The sequence below is a fragment of the Eubalaena glacialis genome, chromosome 3 (assembly GCF_028564815.1).
Source record: "Eubalaena glacialis isolate mEubGla1 chromosome 3, mEubGla1.1.hap2.+ XY, whole genome shotgun sequence".
NCBI lineage: Eukaryota > Metazoa > Chordata > Mammalia > Artiodactyla > Balaenidae > Eubalaena > Eubalaena glacialis.
In genome coordinates, this window is record NC_083718.1 from 64,935,977 (window position 1) to 64,960,773 (window position 24,797).

The following is a 24,797-nucleotide window of genomic DNA, read 5'->3' on the forward strand; positions in this document are numbered from 1 at the left end:
ACTGTGAAAACCATGTCTATGAAATCTGTATGTCTGAGAACCACTGGTCTCATGGATCCCCATCTATAACTAGTTCTTCTCTACCTTCATTTCTTTTTCCCAACCATAAAATAGGTGTTGTCTGCTCTCTGTTTTCTCTCTTCACACATTTACCTTCGGAAAGTTTATTCCTTTCAGGGTTTCAACAACACATTTCTACAGTGCTTTACAATTTATAAAGTTCTTTTACAGCATAAAGTAGTCCCTACTGTTTGAAGGATATGGGTTTAAATCTAGTTCCTCCATCTATTAGTTTTGTGATCATGTGTTACCAAACTCAGGTTTGGCTGTTTGCCACTTGAAAGCCAATACTCAAGAGAAAAGTGTTGGTTGGAAAGGAAAGGTTGCTTTATTCAGGAGGCTGACAACCTGGGGAGAAAGTGGACTCATGTTCAAGAACCAACTTCGAAGATTCTACTCAAACATGAAAGTTCTTAAAGGGAGAAAGTGGAAGTTAATCGCAGTTAATCATTTGGGGAGGGGGTCAGCATCTTCATTATCTTCCACTGTGTGCAGACTTTCTTCTGATTGGTTGGTGGTGAAGTAAGAGGGCAGTGCTCCAGGAATCTGGTGCTCAGCCTGAAGTTATCATCATACACCTGGGTGGGGGCCTTAGTTCCTGCAGAAGAACTCAGAGGTATATTGTATGTATATTCCTTGAGGAGGAACTAGGATCCTTCTTTATCACTGCATTATTGTTTCTTGATTGCTCCTCCTTTGTTTCTGCATTCCCTCAGTTTTCTGATCAACAACTGTTTGAATCTGCCCTTTGGAATTCAGGGAAGGTCTAGGAGGCTGAAGTCTTTTTCCTACAAACAAGAAACAGGGGGACACGGAAAGGATCTGTACCCAGGACAGCCCCACAGAGTCCTGCTTGGTTTCACATGGTCAACTTATTTAATCTTTCTAAGACTTGGTTTCTTCATCTGTAAAAAGAGATAATAATAATACCTTCTCCCAGGGTTTTATGGGATGTGAATGAGATATCAGTATAAAATGCTCACCATATCTTTTCAACAAAAGGTGCCAGGACTACTAGATATTGACATCCAAAAGAATGAATTTGGACCCTTTCCTCAAGCCATATACAAAAATTAAGTGAAAATGAATCATAAACTTAAATTTAAGAGCTAAAACTGCAAGCCCTCACCCCAGTTTTGCCTATAAAACTCTTCCCTGAAACCCATCAGGGAGTTCAGGTTTCTTGAGCACAAGCCACCCATTATCCTTGTTTGATCCTACAGTAAACCTCTCTCTGCTCCAAACTCCTCTGTTTTAGTTCGTTTGGCCTCACTGTGCATCGGGCACAGGAACTTGCATTTGACAACAAAAGTATACAACTCTTGGAAGAAAATATAGGAATAAATCTTCATGACCTTGGGTTAGGCAAAACCTTTTTTAGATTTGACATCAAAAGCACAAATGACAAAAGAAAAAAATAGAAAAATTGGACTTGATCAGAATTAATAGCCTTTGTGCTCCAAGGACACCAAGAAAATGGGAAAAAACAAGCCACAGAATGGGAGAAAGGATTTGCAAATCATCTATCTAATAAGGGACTTGTATCTAAGACGTGTAAAGAACTATTACAACTCAATAATAAAAGGACAACCCAATTTTTTAAATGGACAAAGGCTCTGTATAGACATTTCTCCCAAAAAGATACACAAATGGCCAATAAGCACATGAAAAGATGCTCAACATCATTAGTCATCAGAGAAATGCAAATCAAAACCATAATGAGGGGCTTCCCTGGTGGCGCAGTGGTTGAGAATCTGCCTGCCAATGCAGGGGACACGGGTTCGAGCCCTGGTCTGGGAGGATCCCACATGCCGCGGAGCGGCTAGGCCTGTGAGCCACAACTACTGAGCCTGCGTGTCTGGAGCCTGTGCTCCGCAACAAGAGAGGCCGCGACGGTGACAGGCCCGTGCACCGCGATGAAGAGTGGCCCCCGCTTGCCGCAACTAGAGAAAGCCCTTGCACAGAAACGAAGACCCAACACAGCCAAAAATAAATAAATAAATAAGTTTAAAAAAAAAAAGATAGGAATTTATAAAAAAAAAAAAACCATAATGAGATAAAATTTCACACCCACTAGGATAGGTATGATGAGAAAGACAGATAATAATAACAAGTGTCGTTGAAGATGTGGACAAATTGTAACCCTCACACACAGCTGGTAGGAATATAAAATAGGGCAGCCACCTTGGAAAACAATTTGGTAATTCCTCAAAAGTTTAAAAATAGAGTTACCACATGACCTAGCAATTCTACTCCCAGGCATATCCCCAAGAAAAGTGAAACCATATGTTTACACAGAAACTTGTACACAAATGTCCACAGGAGCATTATTCATAGTTACCAAAAAGTGGAAACAACCCAAATAAATAAATAAATAAAATGTGATATATCCATACAATGGAATATTATTCTGCAATAAAAAATGAATGAAATAATGACACATGCTACAAAACGGATGAACCTTGAAAACATGCTAAGTGAAAGAAGCCAGACATATAAGATCACATATTACAAAAAGACAATCCTCAGAACGGGAGAAAATATTTGCAAAAGAATCAGCAGGCAAAGGATTAATCTCCGAAATATATAAACAGCTCATGCAGCTCAATATTAAAGAAACAAAAAACCCAATCAAAAAATGGGCAGAAGACCTAAATAAACATTTCTCCAAAGAAGACATACAGATGGCCAAGAGGCACATGAAAAACTGCTCAACATCACTAATCATTAGAGAAATGCAAATCAAAACTACAATGAGATATCACCTCACACCGGTTAGAATGGGCATCATCAGAAAATCTACAAACAACAAATGCTGGAGAGGGTGTGGAGAAAAGGGAACCCTCTTGCACTGTTGGTGGGAATGTAAATTGATACAGCCACTATGGAGAACAGTATGCAGTTTCCCTAAAAAACTAAAAATAAAATTACCATATGACCCAGCAATCCCACTACTGGGCATATACCCAGAGAAAACCATAATTCAAAAAGACACATGCACCCCAATGTTCATTGCAGCACTATTTACAATAGCCAGGTCATGGAAGCAAAATAAGTGTCCATCGACAGACGAATGGATAAAGATGTGGTCCATATATACAATGGCATATTACTCAGCCATAAAAAGAAACGAAATTGGATCATTTGTAGAAACGTGGATGGACCTAGAGAGTGTCATACAGAGTGAAGTAAGTCAGAAAGAGAAAAACAAATATCCTCTATTAAAGCATATATGTGGAATCTAGAAAGATGGTACAAATGAACCAGTTTGCAAGGCAGAAATAGAGACACAGACGTATAGAACAAACGTATGGACACCAAGGGGGGGGAAAGCGGGTGGGAGGGGGGGATGGGATGAACTGGGAGATTGGGATTGACATGTATACACTAATATGTATAAAATAGATAACTAATAATAACTTGCTGTATACAAAATGGATAAACAAAATTAAAAAATTTTTTTAAAGATCACATATTATATGATCTCATTCATATGAAATGTCCAGAATGGGCAAATCCAAAGAGACAAAAAGTAGACTAGTGGTTGCCAGGAGTTGGGGCAGAAGGGAATAGAGAGTGACGGCTAATAGGTACAGGGGTATTTTGAGGGTGAAAATGTTCTAAAATCAGTTGTGGTGATGGTTGCACAAACTGTGAATATACAAAAATTTAAAAGCTATTGAAGTGTACTCTAAGTGAGTGAATTTTATGGGATATGAATTATATTGCAGTAAAGCTGCTTTAAAAATGCTTACTACAGTGCCTAGTATGTTTCCCAATCCATGAATGTTATTTATTGTACAATGTAGCAGGTGTCCACCCTTATCTCACCTTAAATGTGTCCAAGTTTGAACCCTGAGTATTGGACTCCTAATTTATCTGCAGATACATGTGCACATGCGCAAATTGGCCTGTGTACAAGGCAATTCATCCTGGCATTGTCTATAACAGCAAAAGATTGGAAACAACCTAAAAGTCCATCAATGGGGGGAATAGTTAAATAAATTATGATATACTCAGTCACAAGAATACAAAATAGTCATTGAAAGACTATTAAAAGAAGAATGAGGGAGTCTTAATATACTGATAATGAAACTCTTTCCAAGATATACTGTTAGGAGAAAAAAATCAGGTCCAAACAGTGTAGGAGAAGATAGATAGACGATGAATACATAGATAGATGATAGACATATGTGTGTATATATGTATATTTGCTTTTTTTCCTTTGTCTTAGTTTTAATTAACTCTACAATAAATATATAATCTGACAAAACACAATAAATTTTAATTTTAAGAAAAGATGGTGGGTTTAGAGTCAGATAACAGAGTTCCTATATAGACCTGGTGAAAATATTCATCTTAACTCAAGTGATGGCATTCCATCATACTTATAGCATAATGAAGAACAGTAGATTAAAGAAGATATATATTTATATATGTATATTTGCTTTTATATGCATGAAGTATATCTGGAAGGGCAGAAAAACAATAATAAACAAAAAATACTGAGGTTATTCTTTACCTTCAGGGAAGGAATTAAGCGACCATGGGGCAGAGAACATATCACTATCTTTCACTGACTTTTCAATTATGAAACTTGTGAATGTGCCTGCTACTCAATAATAAATATAGACACAAAAGGTCACATATTGTACGATTCCATTTATATGAAATATCCAGAATAGATAGAGCCATAGAAACGGAAAGCAGATTGGTGGTTGCTAGGAACCGGGGGGAGGCGGGATGGGGAGAAACTGATTCCTGGGTAAGGGGCTTCACTTTAGAGTGATGAAAATGTTTGGAAACTCAACAGAGGAGGTGGTCGCACAATACTGTGAATGTACTCAATGCAACCGAATTGTTCACTTCGAAATTGTTAATTTTACGTTATGCAAATTTCACCTCAATAATTTTTTTAAAAAAGAAAGAAGAATGGAGAGGTAGGGGAAAGAGAGAGAAAAAAGGAAGGAGGGAGGAAGGGGAGTATGCAGAATTTCCATCTGAGGCAGCTGGCTTGGAGGGGTTTCGAGCAAACAGCCTCTCATGGAGTAGTAGCCTGTTGCTAAGAAAGGAAACGAGGGCGGAAACAATTGACACAGCGACCAGGGAGGTACCGGCGAGAGGACCAGGCACTGGGATGGGCGCCAGAGCACAGCGACGCATGCTTCCTTCTGTCTGCTGGGCCCTCCGCTGTGACGTTCAGGGTGTGTCCTTTAACCATCCGCACAACAGCTGGAATCTGCCGCGGCCTCCACCACCCACCCTCGTGAGGACTCAGAACACTACACACTGCTTCTTCCCACCCCCTCTCCCACCCCTCCTCAGGACCACCCTCCTCCAGCCCCTCTGCACTTAGGGCCACTCCCTAAGTGGCCTAATTAGGCCACTCCTAATCCGGTTGCCTCATTGGCTGTGGCCCCCATCATGGCCAGGCAGCTTCTGCTTTTAAAATTTAACACAGAAGGTTGATTCTCCCAGGAGAGTAGGGGTAGAGGCTGATCCTCTCCAGGGCCTCCCAGAACTTCCCCTCTGCACAAACCTCATTTTGTCATCCTCAGCGGTGATCCACCCTTCCCAAGGTGAGCACGGCAGCTCCAACACCTCCCCACGAGAGCAAGCAAAAGATCTCAGTGGCTCCCACTGCACTGTTGTCACTCTGCCTACCTACCAATCTCTCTTGATCCTACCCTTGTATTGTTATTACTCTACCACCTGTCATTTGAACCTACCCTTATCAGCTCTAATTTATTTGAAGGAAGATTTCCTTCAAGTTTTCTTCTCCCCTCCATTCCCACTGCTTCCCTCCCAGTCGGGTCCCAGTCACCTCACATGTGGGAAACTGCACTAGCTTCCTAAGTGGCCTCCCTGTCTTTTCCTTGCTTCTACCTCAGATCCCTCCTGCCACCAATGCGCGTTTTATCACCTTCAGGTACCGTTTTCATCAGGTCATGCCTCTGACTCCAAAGCCTGCACCTGCTTCCCCCTGTCTTCACCATCAAGTCTGAAGGTCTTACCTGCCACTCAAGGCCCCTTTAAACGTCCCCAAACTGACTTCCCAGTCTGTTCTCCAAATCATTATGTTCCCCAAACATGATGATTTAAGCATCATGATCTGCACAATATATACTGATTGACTTTAAACACTACACATTAAAATTAAAAATGCACTATTCCTGCTAAACATTTGTCAAATGTAGGGTGTCAAGTCATGAGCAGGCGCTGATAGTCTAAGAGAACAATATTACTTGCAGGTGATTTCTGCATTTAAATGTAGCCAAACCATCCCACTAAGAACCAGGAATTCTTTCAGTGCTGCGCATAATCGATATCTATCTTTTAGTGGACTGGTTCAACAAGTTGATCAGAGGCCACTGGGTGAAATGTGCTCCGTCTCATGGTTTTCCAGCCACCTCTGCTAAGCAACCTGATTCCAGAACATTAGTCATCACCAGAACGTGCTTTGTTGAGTCCTACTCATGTGCCAATCAAAGTATCATATTTAGTTTACTCCTCGCAACAACCCCAAAAGGTAGATACTATTATCATAATCCAGCTTTCACAGATGAGGAAATTGAGGCTTAGAAAGGTTAATTAACTTGCTCTGGGTTTCTGAGTTCCACATTAATCAGTCTAACTCCTAAGCCCCTCTTCTAACCAAGGCTGCTACCCAGGGTAGGTACAGTGAATTTGCTGTAACTTCCTTCAATCCACTCTTCCACCATGCTATTTCATGTTAGGTTTAATAAATGTCTTCAGAGGGTTCTTTCTGACTGGGTCACACCACTCCCTGTAGGATCTTTGTAAACCTAAGTGTTGCCCTGCTTAAAATCTCCCGCAACATGGTAAACTGAAAAATGTCCCCTACAAGATATCCATGTCCAAATCACTGGAATCTGGGGATGTTATCTTATATGGCCAAAAAAGTGTGTGTGGCAGGGCATGGGGGGATTATGCAGATGTGATTACTTTAAGAATCTTGAGATAAATTATCCCGGTTTATCCAGGTGGGCCCTAAATGCAATCATATGTGTCCCTAGAAGAAGGAGGCAGAAGATTTGACACAGACGGAAGTGGAGAAGGCAGCGTGACCAGAGATTGGAGGGACACAGCCACAAGCCAAGGAATGCCAGAGGCCACCAGAAGCTGGAAGAGGAAAAGAAAGGATTCTCCCCTAGAGCATCCAGAGGGACGCAGCCCAGCCAACACCTTGATTGGTGCCTTTCTGGCCTCCAGAAGTGTGAGAGAACAAATTTCTGGTGTTTTAAGCCATCAGATTTGTAGTAATTTGTTACAGCATTCCCAGGAAACTAATGCACATGAGTCCCCACTACCTACAGATAAACTGTGGCCGACTCAGCAGCACATACTTTGCTTTGTGAACTCATTTCTCCCCTTTCTCTGACATGCCTGGGCCCCAAACATAAGAGAGAGTAGTTCCTGAACTCATTGCGTTCCCCACCTTGTCCTCCGGGAAAACACCTGCTCTCTTCCCATCCTTGTGCCCTTCTCTCTCCCAGCACACAATGCTCCCAAGTCACCTGATTCTTACCTCTATTTTAACACTCAGCACAAAATGCTCTAGTTGTTCGTATGCTGTTTCTTCCATTCACATAAAGGTCCCTACATGGCATGGACCCTGTCTTATTTGCCTTTGCATCTCCAGCACCAGCACAGCGCAGGAACACATAGCAAGTGCTAAATGAATGAATAAGTTTAGCACCATAGTAGGTGTTAAGTAACCTGCTGCATCATCGCCCATTCGGCTTGCTATTAGCCATTCTTCTCACTCTGCACTGTGCAATGCAGAGGCAACCAGCTCCTCCAGGCTGTGTGATGCACTCCCGCAGAGCCTCTCTGTACGTCTGTCTTGCCAGGGCGGACAAGCAGGCAGCTTTTAGTTGAAGTTTCATGTGTGCCTTGTCGGATTTCATCCTCAGCAAGAGCTAAAAGGAAAACAGCTTTTAGAGAGTCTCTAAGAAATCTGTATTCAGGGCACTTTACGGAGGTAGACCCGAGGGAAGAGAAAACAAGACAGACCTCTGATCCTTAATGCATGAAATTAAGACAGAAACCGTTGGATTTATCCAACGGATTTTCTTTCAAATCACATTCCTGGTGATTTTAAAGAAAAAGGCCTAAAAGATGTTAAGATATCAAGATTGAATGTCTTAATATATCTGGAGAGGAAAAAGGGGGAGAGAGGGAAGGAAAGCCGATTCCTCAGACTGATCCATCCTAGAGGCTAAAGAAGAGTCTAAGGCAATGTTGGCAAAGCCCATTTAACCACGGGGCAGGTAAGATGTGGTTCTGGTGCATGAATTCTGCCTAAACCAGGGGCATCCCCAGCACACTTGTGAGAACCTGGGGCCACTGACTGTGCAAATCCTGAACTTTATTCTTTTGCCCTGGTTTCTCGCTTACCAAGCAGCTTTCTCCATTATAACCTGCCGCTCCCAGGAAGACATCAGCCCTCCGAGTGGTCGCAAGTCAGACCTTGAACATGTGAAGCCAAAAGGCTGGACTAGGGAGACCTCCTCAGGGTTATGGCACCCTGTGGGGATTTGTCTGGGCAGCCAGACTTCCTCTCTCCATCCAATGCGTATTCTTGCCTTTTCTTGAATCCTCCACATGAAGTAAATAAGTGAAGTAGAAAAGGAGCCTTGGTGAGCCAGTGAGGATAGCGGTTCTTATTCTCTTTTGGTGTCATAGACCTTTTTGCGAATATAATTGTATAGAGCCTCTCTCCCTAGCCCATGTGAAGAAAGGTTGCCTCCAATTCCAGGGGAGTTAACGTAGAGCAAAAGTTCAGCCATTGCTTCTGGGTGCCTGGTTGAGAACCCAGGTTTAGCAGGGAAACAGACCCCAGCTTTTTTTTGCTACAAGCCCTAGATTGTTTTGCGTGTTCACTTGATTTTAATGGTGGTGTGAGAGTTTAGATGTATTTTTTCAAAGTCCCTTTGGGGAGAGGCATGATCATTTAAAGGAGGAAAGAGAACTGAAGAGAAATTGTTTGACGTCCTATCATCACTCTTCAGGGATTCTCACCACCTGGTAGCCCCTTGATCAATCACAACACAGCTGGCTGATAAAGGAACAGTTAAGGGGACAGGGGCCAGAGAAACCATTTCAGTTCAGGAGTGCACAGAATTGGGGATAATAAAAACAAGACTCTTCTCGTCATCACTGCAGGGGAGTAAGTTTGCAATACATGAATTTGGGGTTTTTAGTGAGGGCTGTTGACGCCCCCCTTCATATTCCTTCGCCCACCTGAATCCACCTGCACCTGTGGCAGACATCCTGGCATGCAGATAGCATCTCTTCCCAAGCCCTTTCTTGCACGAGTGTGTGTGTGTGTGTGTGTGTGTGCGTGCTGGGGTGTGGCAGTTAAGGGGGGAGCTATCCCCTGGAGCCAGGTCCAGTGGGGTGGGATTATAAATGCCCCAGGCCCCCCTCCTCTGCTGGAACAATCCAAGGCACGTTCCTTGGGACAAAGCATTTCAGAAGTCTCCAGCAAGAGGTAACCTGCTCATTCATTACACCCCATTTTGCCTTGCCTCCCTATCTCCCTTTCTCCACGTTCTCACTTCTGTGGTCTTCCTGAGATCACCTCCCAACTACCTGCATCTTAGTGCTGGTCTCAGGCTATGCTTTGCAGAAAACCCAAACCAGACAGGGGTGATATTTGCTGTAACGAGCTTTTATTTCTGTCTCTGACAGAATCAGGTCTCACACTCACACAGAGGCCTGTCACTCTAACACTAGTCCAGCCTTCAAAGCCACACGGGTGTTTCTCTGCCAGTGCCCTAAATACATCCTGAGTAGGAAAACCCACACACCTAAATGTGTTTCCTGGAGATGATACCAGGGCAGGCAGATTTCCCATAAGCACCGCCTGACCTAATAGTTACAGTGTAACTCAGTGAAGCCCCAAAGCAAGAACAGGGCTCACATTTACAGGAGTATTACAGTATTACATCCTAGGGACAACTAAGCGTGCGCCCCTAGGAAAGATTAGGGAAAGCCTTTGATGTTCTGTAAATGTCTGAGGGAGGCTATGTGGTTAAGCAAGTAAGGAAAGAAACTAGATGATTTCTGGTTTTTGGAACCAGTGTTATCTGGAACCTTATTTTGATAGACTTTTTTTTTTTTTTTTTTTAAAGCTGAGCCGCTGAAATGTGAGAATGGATTCTCTAATTCTTTTGTTTTTTTTTTTTAATTTATTTTTGGCTGTGTTGGGTCTTCGTTTCTGTGCGAGGGCTTTCTCTAGTTGCGGCAAGCGGGGGCCACTCTTCATCGCGGTGCGCGGGCCTCTCACTATCGTGGCCTCTCTTGTTGCGGAGCACAGGCTCCAGATGCGCAGGCTCAGTAGTTGTGGCTCACGGGCCCAGTAGCTCCGCGGCATGTGGGATCTTCTTAGACCAGGGCTCGAACCCGTGTCCCCTGCATTGGCAGGCAGATTCTCAACCACTGCGCCACCAGGGAAGCCCCTGATAGACTTAATAATAATTCTTTACAAAGTTATTGTGAGAAGTGGCTGATAAACGAGTATAAAGCATGAGGCTTTCAATCGCTTCACTTACAGTAATACCGATTGTTCCACTGGTTATACCCTCTCCTGAATCACCAGTCTGATTACTGGACTATTCCCATAGATGTGACTGTCCCAGCAACACCACAGCTACCAGCCCGTTTCTGTGCAGGCAGCTTCGCTGAAAGCTCTATCCTTTCTACATTTGCTTTTCACGGTCCAGTCTGGCTTCTGCCGTCACTACTCCCCCAAAACTGTCTCAAAACCAGCTATACCTCCATGCTGCCATTAGAAACCCCTGTCCCCTTACTAGCTGCCTTGACAGCATTCCCCACAAATGACAACTCCTACCTTTAAATATTCTGCTCTTCCCTTGGCTTCTACTGCTCTCCCCTGGTTTCTATTTACTCCCTGGCTGTTCTTTCTCCCGTCTCTGATGTCCAAGTGTTGCTCAGGGATCCCCGCAAGGCCTTCTTCATTTCCTTAAAAAATTCTCAAAGCGATCTCATTCATTGCTATGACTTTAAATGTCATCTATATTGGCGATAACTTTTCTCTTTTTTTAAAATATTTATTTATTTGGCTGAGTCGGGTCTTAGTTGTGGCGCGTGGGATCTTTGTTGAGGCATGCGGGGTCTTTCGCTGCGGCGCGTGGGCTTCCTCAGGGCATGTGGGATCTTAGTTCCCCGACCAGGGATTGAACCCGTGTGCCCTGCATTGGAAGGCGGATTCTTAACCACTGGACCACCAGGGAAGTCCCCATTGAGCTACAGATTTCATTACCCATTAAACTACACATTAAACATTTCCACTTGGACATCTCAGAGGCATTCCAGACCTCCCGTGTTCAAACAGAACTTTCATTGCTCTAAATTTGTCTCTCCTTTCTGTCCCCGTCACATTGCATAGCACCAATATCTCCCTACTTGGTCAAAAAAAACCTTAAATGTCCCCCTTCATTCCTCCATTTCCTCCATTCCTCATGTTGAATTCATCAGAAAACCCAATGAATTCAACATTAAAAGTATATTTTGAGTCCAGTTTTCTTAATAAGCATTGCTGCAAGCCTAGTTCAAATGGCATCACCCCTCACCTGGCCTACTGCTACAGCCTCCTTAATTGATTCTCTGCTTTGCCTCTTCACACCTTCAACCCATCCCCACATCACAGCTAAAGTGAATGGAAAATATGTCAGATCACTTGTCTCCATACTTAACTTCTCATTGTTTCTCATTGCATCAAAATCTATCCTCCTTAAACATGGACTATAAACCCCTAAATGATCTGGCCTTAACCAGTTTCTTTAACCTCACTTTGTGTTCAAGCAACCCAGCTCTCTCCACTTGCATGAATTTGCCAGTCTTTCCTACCTCGAAGACTTTTCTCATACTGTTCCTCTCTTAGAAATCTCTTCCCACTCCCAAACAAATCACATGGCTAAATTATTTTCACCCTTCAGGTTTTAGTTTAAATGCCATGTCCTCAGAATAGTTCCCAGACCAACTCTTCTTGTTTTTTAAATTGCTCCTCAAATTCTTTTTGTTTTTAAATTCATGTTTATTGAGGTATAATTACATATAAGGAAATTCACCCATTTTATGTGTACAATTCAATGAGTTCTGAGAGACCTATATGGTCATGTAACTACCACTGCATAAAAATATGGCATATTCCATCACCTCCCCCAAACTTCCCTCATATCCCTTTGTGTTCAATAATCTCCCTTTCTCTTGCAACCACTGATCTGATTCCTGCCCAATAAGTCTGCCTTTTCCAGAATGCCATTGTGATGGTTAATTCTATATATCGACTTGTATGGGCCAGAAGGGTGCCCAGACATTTGTTCAGACATTACCCTGGGTGTGTCTGTGAGGATGTTTCTGGAAGAGATTGACATTTGAATATGTAGACTGAGTAAAGCCAATTGTCCCCCCTAATGTTGGTGGGCCATATCCAATCAGTTGAAGACCTAAATAGAACAAAAAGGCTGAATAAAAATTGACTCCTCTTGCCTGGCTACCTTGAGCTGGGACAAAGTTCTTTTCCTACCTTTGGACTTGAACTGAAACATGGGCTCTTCTTGGGGCTGGCTTTCAGACTGGAATTTACCCCATTGGGTCTCCTTGGTCTCTAGCTTGCTGACTATAGATCTTGGGAGTTTTCAGCCTCCATTATCACATGAGCCAATTTCATATAATAAATCTCTTTTATACATGTATATATCTCCTATTGGTTCTATTTCTCTGGAGAGCCCTAATACAGCTATATAAATGAAATCATACAGTGCATAGTCTTTCATGCCTGGCTGCTTTCACTTAGCATAATGGTTTTGAGATTCACCCATGTAGTTGCATGTATTAGTACTTAGTTCCATTTTATTGCTGAGTAGTAAAGATGCACCATAATTTGTTTATCTGGACATTTGGATTGTTTCCAGTTTTTAGCAATTATGAATAAAGTTGTTACAAACATTTGTATATAGGCCTTTGTGTTGACACATTTTATTTCTCTAGGAGTAGGATTATTGGGTTGAATGGTAAGTGAAAGTTTTTATGAAACTGCCAAACTGTTTTCCAAAGTGGTTGAACCATTTCACATTCTCCCTGGCAATGTGTGTGTGAGATTGCAGCTGTTTCACATCTTCACTGCCAATTGGTATTGTCAGATTTTAAAATTTTAGCTATTATAATAGGTGTAGTGATATCTCACTGAAGTTTTCATTTGTATTTGCCTAATAACTGATGAATTTTTAGCATCTTTTCATATGCTTATTTACCATCCACAACTTTTTAAATTGGATTATTTGTCTTATTATTGAGTTGAGTTCTTTATATATTCTGGATATAAGTCCTTTATCAGATACATATCTTACAAATATTTTCTTCCAGTATGTGGGTTATCCATTGATATCCTTAACAGTATCTTTCAAAGAGTAGTTTTTCATGTTAATGAAGGCCATTTTATCATTTTTTTCTCTTTATGTTCAATGCTTTTTGTGTTTTATTGAAGAAATATTTGCCTACCTAAAGTCACTAAGATCTTTGTTTACCTCCACAACTTTCATAATTTTAGGTTTTACATTGAGGTCTATGGTTTAATTTTTGTACATGGTGTGAGATAAGGTTCAAAAAAATTTTTTTTTGCATGTGGACATCTAATTGTTCCAGTACATTTGTTGAAAAGACTATCATTTCATATAAAATAAACAAGGACCTACTGTATAGCACAGGGAACTATACTCAATATTTTGTAATAACCTATAAGGGAAAAAAATCTGAAAAAGAATATATATATGTATGTATGTGTATATATATACATATATATATAACTGAATCACTTTGCTGTACACCTGGAACTAACACAACATAGTAAATCAACTATACTTCAATAAAAATATTTTTAAATGTTAAAAAAAGACTAACGTTTCTCCACTGAATTACCTTGGCATTTTTGTTCAAGGTAGATCTTTAGGTCTCTTTCTTGATTTACTATTCTGTTCCATTCATCTGTATGTCTATCCTAAAACAATTGTCATGTGGTCTTGACTACTGTAGCTCTAAGTGTTGAAATCAGGTAATTTGAGTCCTCCAACTTTATTCTTTTTCAAAATTGTTTTGGCTGTTCTAGATTCTTTGGATTTCCACACATGTTAGAATCATCTTATAAATGTCTAATGAAAAAGCCGGCTAGGATTCTGAATGGCATTACATTGATTCTGTAGGCCAATCTGGGGAGAACCGGCATATTAACCTCTTGAGTCTTTCATTCTATGATCATGGTATTTGTCTCCCTTCTTTCTCTCATCAGAGGTTATTTGGGTATTTTCTGTTACTGGTTTTTACTAGTTTAATTCTGTTATGGTCAGAGAACATAATTCACAAGATTTCAAGTGTTTTATTTGTTGAGGTTTGTTTTATGGCCTAGAATATTCTCTATCTTGGTGAATGTTCTAGATGCACTTGAAAACAATGTGCATTCTACTGTTGTGTGAATTTCATGCCCATCTCCCAGTGGTAGACTTCTCTTTTTGCTATCCATGTAGTATCCTGGGCCCAGGTTTTTCTGTTCCTCCTCCAAGGTCAGAGGTTACTTGCTTATACTCCTTCTCCAGCAGTAATGGTTCTTCGTGGCCTGAAGGCAGAGCATTTCCCATCCCTCCTCCCAGAAGCAGATGGGTTTTGCTTTTATTCCTCCCCCAGAAATAATGGATTTTGCTGGGGTCCTGGGGGGTGATATGATTTGTTGCTCTTCCCACAGCAGCTTAAGTCTTTTGCATCCTTCAAAAGAGGGGTCTAGGATAAATGGGCAGGGTTTCATACCTACCCCTCAGCAGCAGCCAATTACCTCCTGCATGCTTGAACCACTGACAGGGACTTTCTGGTCCCCTGCCCTGCCCCAGTGTTTCTTGTGAGCACTGGGGTAGGTCCTTGGGAAAGAACCTGTGTGAGTGTATGAAGTCCTCTTATTTGAGACTCTCAGCTCTTCCAAACTGACAAACTAGCCCATACTAAGCCTTTCAGAATTTATTAAAATTTTAGTTGATTTTTTTCTTACCTGCTTGTACAGTGGCCACCTGTTTCTCTCATGCTCTAAGATGAGATGATTGGTAGTTTCCACCTCTTGTTGGAGGGCTTATCACTCTTTGGGATTTAGTTTACTTTGCTTTGCAACCTCAGCTGTCTGATATGCTCAAGAAAAACTGTAATTGTATAGATTACCCAGGTTTTTCTCCTGGGTAAGTTAGGAGTGACATTCTCTTGAGGCTTTCTACATGCTTTTCCAGGTAGAACTCTGACTACTGCTACCAAAGGTGATTTTGTTATTCTCTTTAAAGTCAGTATTATTTCTGTCATTGCAATTACTAAAATTTGTAATTATTTTTACTTTGTCTCCTCCATTAGACTTTAACTCCATGAAGACATATAGTACAGTCATCGCTCAGTATCCACAGAGGATTGACTCCAGTCCCCTCCCCCCACCAAAATCTGAGGATACTCAAGTCCCTTACATAAAACGGTGTATTTGCATATAACCTACACACATCCTCCCATATACTTTAAATCATCTCTAAATTACTTATAATACCTAATACAATGTACAGGCTATGTAGATAGTTGTAAATACAATGTAAATGCTATGTAAATAGCTGCCGGGTACACCGCAAATTCAAGTTTTGCTTTTTGGAATTTTTTTTTTTTTTTTTTTTTTGCCACGCTGCGGGGCGTGCAGGATCTTACTTCCCCCGACCAGGGACTGAACCTGTGCCCCCTGCATTGGGAGCACGGAGTCTTAACCACTGGACCACCAGGGAAGTCCCATGGAATTTTTTTTTCAATATTTCAATCCATGATTGGTTGAATCTGCAGATGCAGAACCTGAGGATACAGAGCGCCAACTGAATAATCTCTTCATTACTGTAACCCCTGTACCTAGCACCATATTGGATAGTACTTAAAACTAAATGGAATGATACATACCACAAGTATTTATATTCTCAAAAACAGAAAGCATTAACCTATCATAGAGAAAACAATGGCTAATTAAAACATCCACAGAAGTATTGGGTTGGCCAAAAATTTCATTTGGGTTTGTCCATAAGATGTTACAGAAAAACCCAAACGAACTTTTTGGCCAACCCACACTAGGGGACAGAGGGAGAGGAAGAACAAGAGCCCAATAGCTAAACTGGAGGATTATATTCTGGACTATCTGTTAGATTTTCATTTATAATCTGTCTGGAGAATCTGGCTATAATGTTGACCAAGTTCAAAACATAAAGCACAAACAAGAAAGGTATACCAAACCATTTTTTAATTAAGCTTCAAGAAAAATGAAATTAAATGAAATAGCAAAACACAGATCGGTAATTACTTACTGTTTATTCTCCTCTTACAAAAAGACACTTGGAACAAATAAATATAAAATGGTGTATGTCTTGATTAGCAATGGGCAAATGTAAGTTTTCTTGGCATTCTCCACAGGAACAAACTAATGAAGTTTTCAAAAGTACACTCATCCTATCCACCTCCCACCTTCTTCTATAAAACGGTCAATTCTACAATTTTTAACAATGGATTCTCAAAATAAGTAATTTAAGACTGATTCAGGGACTAAGACATCTGAATCAAGTTAAAAATATATGTGTAATATGATGCTGCCCAGAAACCTCTAATTCAACTAATAAATATTATTACAGTTTTTCGTTTTTTATAATTTGTATGACTAAAGAGTCTGTTCTGTTCAAATCTGCATGGCAAATAAAATAAACAGAAAGCAGAGTACAATATATACACTTTTCTGTCCTAAGAGAAAACATTAAGTACCGGTATATTTAACATACACTGAACATGCCATGTATTTTCTTAAAGCCAACAAAATCCTGATTTCCTATACCTTGCAGGTGATGTAGCAGAAAGCAAACAAATACCCAAATTATTTGTGACCAAATTTAGCTAATAAAATTAGCTAAAAAAACAATATACACAACAACACACCAGAGTCTGAGTAATGATGAATATCCAACTGTATTTGTTTCACTAAAATTTATCTTCAGGCTAATACCTGAAGAGTTTTGCTAATACTTACAATTAAATATCCTTCCTTAATGATTTATGTATCAAGTGGAAATATGTACAACAGCTGTTTCAAACCAGAAAAAAAGGGGGTAATTCTTTTCCCCTGCCCTTTAAATAAAATATTTTTTTAAATTCATTTAAAGTAATTTCTTACTTGGTGCTTTATAACCACTTTCTACTTTATGGAGACCATTTTAAAAGGCAGAAAAGAATATAAAATGTTTAAAGGGTCACCATCAAAATAACCAAATGGATTTCAAATTTACTTTTGTAAACTTTCTGTACTACCTAGATCTTGTACTAATTAATTACACTTTACTGGATCCCCTGTAATGTTAAAAACATGAATCTTTTTTTTTTTTTTTTTGGCCATGCTGCACGGCTTGCTGGATCTTAGGTCCCTGACCAGGGACTGAACCCAGGCCCTTGGCAGTGAATGCATGGAGTCCTAACCATTGGACTGCCAGGGAATTCCCCAAAACATGAATTTTAAAAAAAGAAAAACTGGCTTTTAGATTTTAAAATAGGCCCCTTCCTCCTCCACAGCTACCCTTCAAATATTTTAAGCAGAAAATTAATCTGGTTGCTTTAGAGGCTGATGTAATTTTTGCTTAAACTGTAACACTTCAAACTTTTTAGGACCAATATCAAATTCAATATCCAAAAGATTTATTCACTCTGAGGGTGCGTGGAAGGTGGAAGTAAAAAACGTCAGTACAAATAGAACCACACATAAGAAAAAGCACCTAAAGATGGAGGAGAGACAGCTCTGACATCCTGTCAGTGGCAAACCATGATTGTGTGTTTCCATGGACATAACACCTTAAGTTCTCCAAAAACCTAGTTTGTTTCTATGTCTGAAACTTTCTTTAAACTTCAAAAGCCAATTAAAATTTAGGAGGGTAATTTTTTTTTAAATTTCTGGGTATAGATCATTTGAGATCAATTTCCTAGGAGGCAAGTCATGACTCTCCAGAAGTGTGAATAAACATCAAAAAACCCAAGGTAAAGAGCCACTACATCAACGTGAACAATTAGGAATCGTATGAAAGTCACAAGGTGTTACGATTCACTGATTTAAAGTAAGTTCCTCATGGTAGAAGACAGTGTTTCATGACAGATATAGGTTATGGCCACTGCTTCTGAGAGATACACACATCACCCCCTACTGGTGAGACCCCACTTTGTGACAATTTAGAAATCTGAATTTAACTCCAGAAGATATAAATTTCTGGAATATGAATTTGAAGACAGAGAGTACAACAGCAGTTGAGTGGAAACTGCCTGCGACACTCTTTTATTTATTTATTTTTCCTTTAAGGCTACAGAAAATCTGCACATAGACAAGGCAATTAATTCTCATAATAAAAATACCCCCTCCAAATAGCCCCAAGGTCTCCAGTCAGATTCCACGGTCAGTATATGCTGTAATAAATTCTATTCCACAGGTGTACATTCTTTTGAGTCTGCAGGGTTAGGATCAATTCTTTCTGGAAATATTAGCTTCTCACAAACTGCCTCCTTTATCGGCAAATACTGTGATATTTCATTAGGTTCCGTGAAGAGGGAAGGTGAAACATGCTAGGAAATACATAAATCATATTAGCATATATTAAGTTACTGCACTGATAGTTTTGAAAATGCTTTCATTCAAGCATTCCTAAAGCATGCCAATTTTAAAATGAGGTGCTATATATATATACATATATAAGGAGCATCATTAGGTGTTCCTAATAATATCAGGTATCTCTTGTTACTGACTCAGCTCTGTTACTAGATGGTTTCCTCAAAGATCATAGGGATATATCATTTATAATGCTCCCATAAATGTCCTAAGAATTTAATACATCTTAATCCAATCCCTTTTTCCTGTTATTTTTGCACCTTGAAAGCACTAGCCTTCAGTTAGATGCCAATATGTGGTCTACAAGAGACTCTATATAACTTTTCTAACCTATGTATATTCTATATATAGACAGAAATAAGCACTAAGAGTGAATAAAAAATATCAAGTTAGCAGGAAGGTATCACTTTTTAAACAACCCATTATCGAATGCTATAGACTTGTAGAAGCCCTTTACAAGTAGCAGGGGAGCAAAAAAAAAGCAGGGGAAATTATGCCCCCAAAAGTAAGTCATGGAAAGAACATCCTATTGCAGCTGCACCACCAACTAGCTTTGAGACTTTTAGTCACACCTCTGGGTCTCAGTTTTTCCAAAATAAAATGTGGAAATTGGATTGGATGATGGTTAAGGTACCTAACAACTCTAACTGTAATTGAGATAAGTTCCAGAAAAAATACGCTCCAATAGGATTTCTCCTATAGAGCTTTATTAGGTAAATGAATGGATTTAGGGATGTAGATTTGATGGATGGGTGGGGCATGGGGGAATACCATACTTAAAATAAAACATTAAAATTTAACTTCTAAAAACTGATATTTAAATACTGTACCATTAAATTAGCAATTTTGCTCTCTCGTGAGGTATACTCTCGTAACATGTAGGTCTTGTCAGCCTATGTTTAAAAATCAAAAAAATTGCAATAAATTTATTTATATTAATTAACAAAATCCTTTCTATTAAACAGAACTGTCCACATTTTAGAACAGGCTGTGAAAGTACCATTAAGTCTGATAAGAACATCTAATTCTACAGTGAGATAACTAATTCAAGAATTCTGAATTATTAATTCCAATCTCTATAAATCACATTAATATCTGATACACATATGTAAACAGATTTAATAATTACCATGTAAGAAAAACACAAGCAAAGGTTTTATTTTGAAAGAAAATGTGTATGTTTGTAAATGAGATATGCAAGAGATTTTAATATTACTTCAAGTTTGGAACTACATCTTTTCCTTAAGCTATATTACCGTCTACCTACATAACTGTGGCTACTCTTATGTTTCCCCAAAAAAAAGTTTAAACAAGTTTTGTTCTTTCCCATTTCTAAAAAATTCTTATCAAATTGTTTATTTACAGCCACTTTTTTGGTACTTCAATTTTCCCGTTTAAGACTTTTTAAAGTGAGGTTTTAGAAAGCAATTTATTACAATTTGTTTTTTTGGTAAAACATTATTTAATAAAAGAAAAATCACAAGATTATGCTCCCTTAAAGTTTCAATCTTTTATATCAACAAAACAGATTAATGCTCATTGTTAAAAAAAAATCAAATACTATAGACGTATAGAGTATAAATCATCAGCAATCACAATCTCTACAGACAACACTATCCTTAACATTTAGAAATCTCTACATAAAATCTTATATAGATTCATACTTGCATCTTAAAAGTCAACATTAATATGCACATCTTTCCAAATCAGTTAAACAACTTTCTGCCATTAATTTTAATGGTTGCATATTTTTCTACTATATGGACTGTAAAAAATTAATAAACAGAAACCTCAATTAAATAGATTTGGGAGACTAGACTGGGGAGCTCTCATACCCAGCAACCATAGCAGAGCCCAACAGAAGAAAGAAAGACTCCTCTTACTTCCTGGCAAGGACTCAACCAGTGGAAAGTCATGGATTCTCTGCTTACTGTAGCACTCCCATTTTCCTTTTCCTCTCTATAGAAGCATTCTCCTTCTCTTGCCGTGTGGGGACTTGCACAGGGCTCACCATGGTTACAGACCTGAATTGCAATTTTCTGCTGATCCCGAATAAATCCAACTTTGCTGGAGAAATATCTGGCAGTCTATTTGTTGTAGGCCAACAGGATATAAATGGCCATTTAATCAATGCTCATTCAATGGGCATTATAGCACCTTCCTTCTTTCCTTTTAGCTATTATAAACAATAGCATTGCCATGAATATTTATATATATACAACTCTATACAGCTGCCTGATTAATATTTGTGGGTTACTGTATGTAAGAATCTTTTGAGGATAAATTCTGAAAAAAAAATCAATATTGTTGAGTTAAAGTATAAGCATTTCTAAAAATTTAGGTTTCATTTTTTCTGAGGGAGTAAAGTATAGCTTATTTTTAGTACTTTACTATCACTTTTAAAAAGAAAAAGGTCCATCACAGTGACCATGTTATTTCAAAGGAAAAAGAAAGTGCAGGATTTAGGAAAATACCAATCCAATCACATCTTACTGGGCTTAAATTCCAGTTCTGCCACCTATTAACTGTATAACTTGGGCAAGTTACTTAATCTCTCTTTGCCTTAGTTGCCTCAGCTGTAAAACAGAGATAATAATAGCATCTATTTCATAGGGTTGTTAGGAGAGTTAACTATTACTACGATTACCCTGACTGATACTGGTGGTTTCTTCTCTCATTCGTCATTCTATAGGATCACAAATATGACGTTAAAATTCATTCAAGAAGGATAGGCTGCTATAAAGCTACAAGAAGAATTTTCATGACTCAATTTAAGCCTCCCCCCCACTTTCTTCATTTATTTTTTTAAAAACTTCGTATGTTAACAGTTCCTTGAAATGGAGCACAGAGCTTTCAAACATTAAAACAACTGTCAAAATAATTGTATAATACAAATTTCTGGAGGCCATGAGATTGGTAGTTCTAATATCAGGACATTACATAAACAACACATACTACAAAAAAAGTAAGAGTTAAGGGTCAGTTTTCTTAAACAGATTAAGTTTAAGAGGCTTTTTAAAAGCATCAGACTCCCCTTTATCAGGGAGTGTCTTTTGGAAAACATGTTCAACTCGTAGAACTTTTGGAAAAGAAGATGTAATGTTTCGATAACTGTGCAGTCAACAGTGAATATGACACACCCAATCTTAAAGGTTAGACAAATAGCCATATAATATAAAGCATTACTGAATTTCAAACTGTCAGACTGACAATGTAACAACATGAACAAGCCCAATGTCAATTAGTACTTTCATTAAATGAGAATAGATACCTCATGGTAAAGTCTTGTGTCATTCATCCTAATAAGCACCCCATCAATTCTCAAGAAAAACCGCAGCAGCAAAAAAAAGCTAGAAGGCATTACTCTCTGGAAAAGAAAAACGTAAAAAGTATTTTAATGAAAATTAAATACCTTATTACTTTGCTGAAAGAAAAAACATTTTTAAGGCATCGGAGGAAGGCTGAATTAGCTCTATATAAAATTCTCTGAACTAGAAGTTCTTTGCCCTAGCGCCAACCAAGGCTCAAAACCTTGTTTATACGTAACATACTGGTTTCAGTTTCCTATAATAGAAAAATATTTTTTCTAGGTCAAAAGATAATGAGGTTAAAAAGATTTAAAACTCACCTAAATAATGTGAAAAAAATAATTGTACTTATAGTAAATTTTAATACCAGTAATATCAAAATGAAAGAACAACCTAGTTCTTTGTTGCTACTCATCTTTTAATAACTTTACATAAAGACAAGAGGGCTTTAATGGTATGCTCTAATTCAGTGCAACCAATTAAGTACTATTTCATACTGCCAAAGTCTGGTTTATGAGATCATTATAACACGTTCTTAATATCTTTGATCTGTGTCACATCCATGTATTTCTGTTTTCCAAGTATTACCACTGAAGAAAGTCAGTTAGTGGAGAGTGGGTCCTGGTGGCAGGGAGGGAGGGGATGGATGAGGTGTGGGGTCTTCAGGTCTTTCAAAAGAATATACCTCATGGGAGTGCTGTCAGAAACATGGCTACCTTTATCTCTCCCCTTCAATCTACAGCCAGCAAAACATCCACAACTCAACAAAGGTATACCTCTGCCCAACTCAACAGGACACTGGAGAATTCCACACATCTGTACATCTAAAGGTGGGTGGACTGGAACACATGGAGGAGGCGGAACCAAGGGAACAGTGAAGTCGGTGCCTGCAATCCCAGCCCCATGACCGAGACAGATGAGCCCACAGCTTCAGAAAACCCAGTAGCAGCAGGAGAACCAGCACACATGACTTTGGTCTCCCAACTGTGGGCGCGCCCATGGTCACAGGTAACTGGGAAGCAGTGGCAGTGGGGCCTGGGACCCTGTCCCTCCAGCTGCTTAGGCACCCGCAGCCCTGGCCCCCCCATCCACAGTAGCAGAACCCTTATGACACCCAACATGATGGAGGAGCCTGCACAACCCTGCTCCCCTCCAATTATCCTCCTCTTCCCACAGTAGAGCCTGTGTCTCAGGGGATCCCAGACACAAGGGAAGAGCCTACCATCCTCATGACATAGCAGCTCTGGCAGAAGCAAAGCAGCAACTACCCCAGAGGCACAAGAAGTGACAAAGAAGGCATGGAGCCACACCTCTTACAAAGACAGTGGAGGCTGGAAAGTGCCAATTCTCAAAAATAACCAGAGGTAGCACAGATAAGAGAAACCAGAAACTTGTGTTACAGCACCACCTACCAGAAAACAAAAGAAAGCACTCTCACTTCTAACCTGTCATTTAACTTCAAATGCACAAGCAGAGGAACATTTCATCAAGCACCATGAAGAACCACAGTAATACTATATGACAAAAAGAAAATGACAAATCTCCAGAAACCAAACTTAAAAGTCACAGGATTTTTCAATCTAACTGATGATAGAGAATTCAAAGTAGCTATCATGAAGAAACTGAACGAGACACAAGAAAACTCAGAAAGGCAGTTTAATGAGCTCAGAAATAAAAGTAATGAGCAGAAGGAATACTTTACCAAGAAGACTGAAACTCTAAAGGACCAAACAGAAATTCTGGAGCTGAAGAACTCAATAAACAATATAAAGAATGCATTAGAAGACACTGGAAATAGAGCACAGCATATGGAAGAGAGTATTAGTGAGCTCAATGGTAGAAATCTAGAGATGATACAAGTAGAAAAGGAAAGAGAAATAAGATATTTTAAAAATGAGAAAATTCTACAAGAACTATGTGATTCTTTTAGGAAGGGCAACATTAGGATAATGAGTATCTTAAAAGAAGAAGAGAGGGAGAAGGGAGCAAAGAGATTATTTAAAGAAAGAACAGCAGAGAACTTCCCAAACCTGGAGAAGGAACTGGACATACAAGTCCATGAAGCTCAGAGAACACCTAATCACCTCAATGCAAAAGACCTTCTCCAAGACATAATATTAAAACTGTTGAAAGTCAATGACAAAGAAAGAATTTTAAAGACAGCCATGGAAAAAAGGATAGTAACTACAAAGGATCTCCCATTAGGCTATCAGCAGATCTCTCAGCAGAAACCCTACATGCCAGTAGGGAGTGGAATGACATTCTCAAAATATTGAAAGACAAAAACTGTCACCCAAGAATACTCTATCCAGCAAAGCTGTCATTCAGATATAAAGGAGAAATACTTTCCCAGACAAACAAATGATGAGGAAGTTCATCAACACTAGACCTGCCTTATAAGAGATGTTAAAAGGAGCTCTTTTACTAGAAACAAAACAGCAAAAATACACAAAACTTTGAGCAAGGTGATAAACAGACAGAACCAGAGAATTGCAACTGTTTATCAGAATACGTTTTAAAGAAAGCAGAAAAACAACTATCGCTATCTCAGTTTGGTAACAAACTCACAATATGAAAAAGGATAATCTGAGACAACAAAAACATAAAAAGGGAAGGGGAAAAGGACAGAATTTATACAGGTAAAAGAAGGTGAGATGCTATCGGCAGGAAAAGGACTATTTTCTCTAGGAGAGGTTTAATGA

The 24,797-nt window shown here is 39.4% G+C and overlaps 1 protein-coding gene across 2 annotated transcripts in view; it reads right to left on the reverse strand.

The window, feature by feature from the left end:
- Positions 1–18,432: 18,432 nt before the first annotated feature.
- TIPRL (TOR signaling pathway regulator) overlaps positions 18,433–24,797 on the reverse strand; it is a 33,273-nt gene continuing 26,908 nt past the window's right edge. For both annotated transcript variants that reach the window (XM_061185751.1, XM_061185750.1), the window contains exons 5-7: positions 22,059–22,154; positions 19,618–19,680; positions 18,433–18,744 (exon numbers count right to left, since the gene is read on the reverse strand). In XM_061185751.1, the coding sequence (XP_061041734.1) occupies positions 18,601–18,744; positions 19,618–19,680; positions 22,059–22,154 (303 nt within the window). In that variant the 3' untranslated portion in view covers positions 18,433–18,600. The remainder of the gene's footprint in view (positions 18,745–19,617; positions 19,681–22,058; positions 22,155–24,797) is intronic.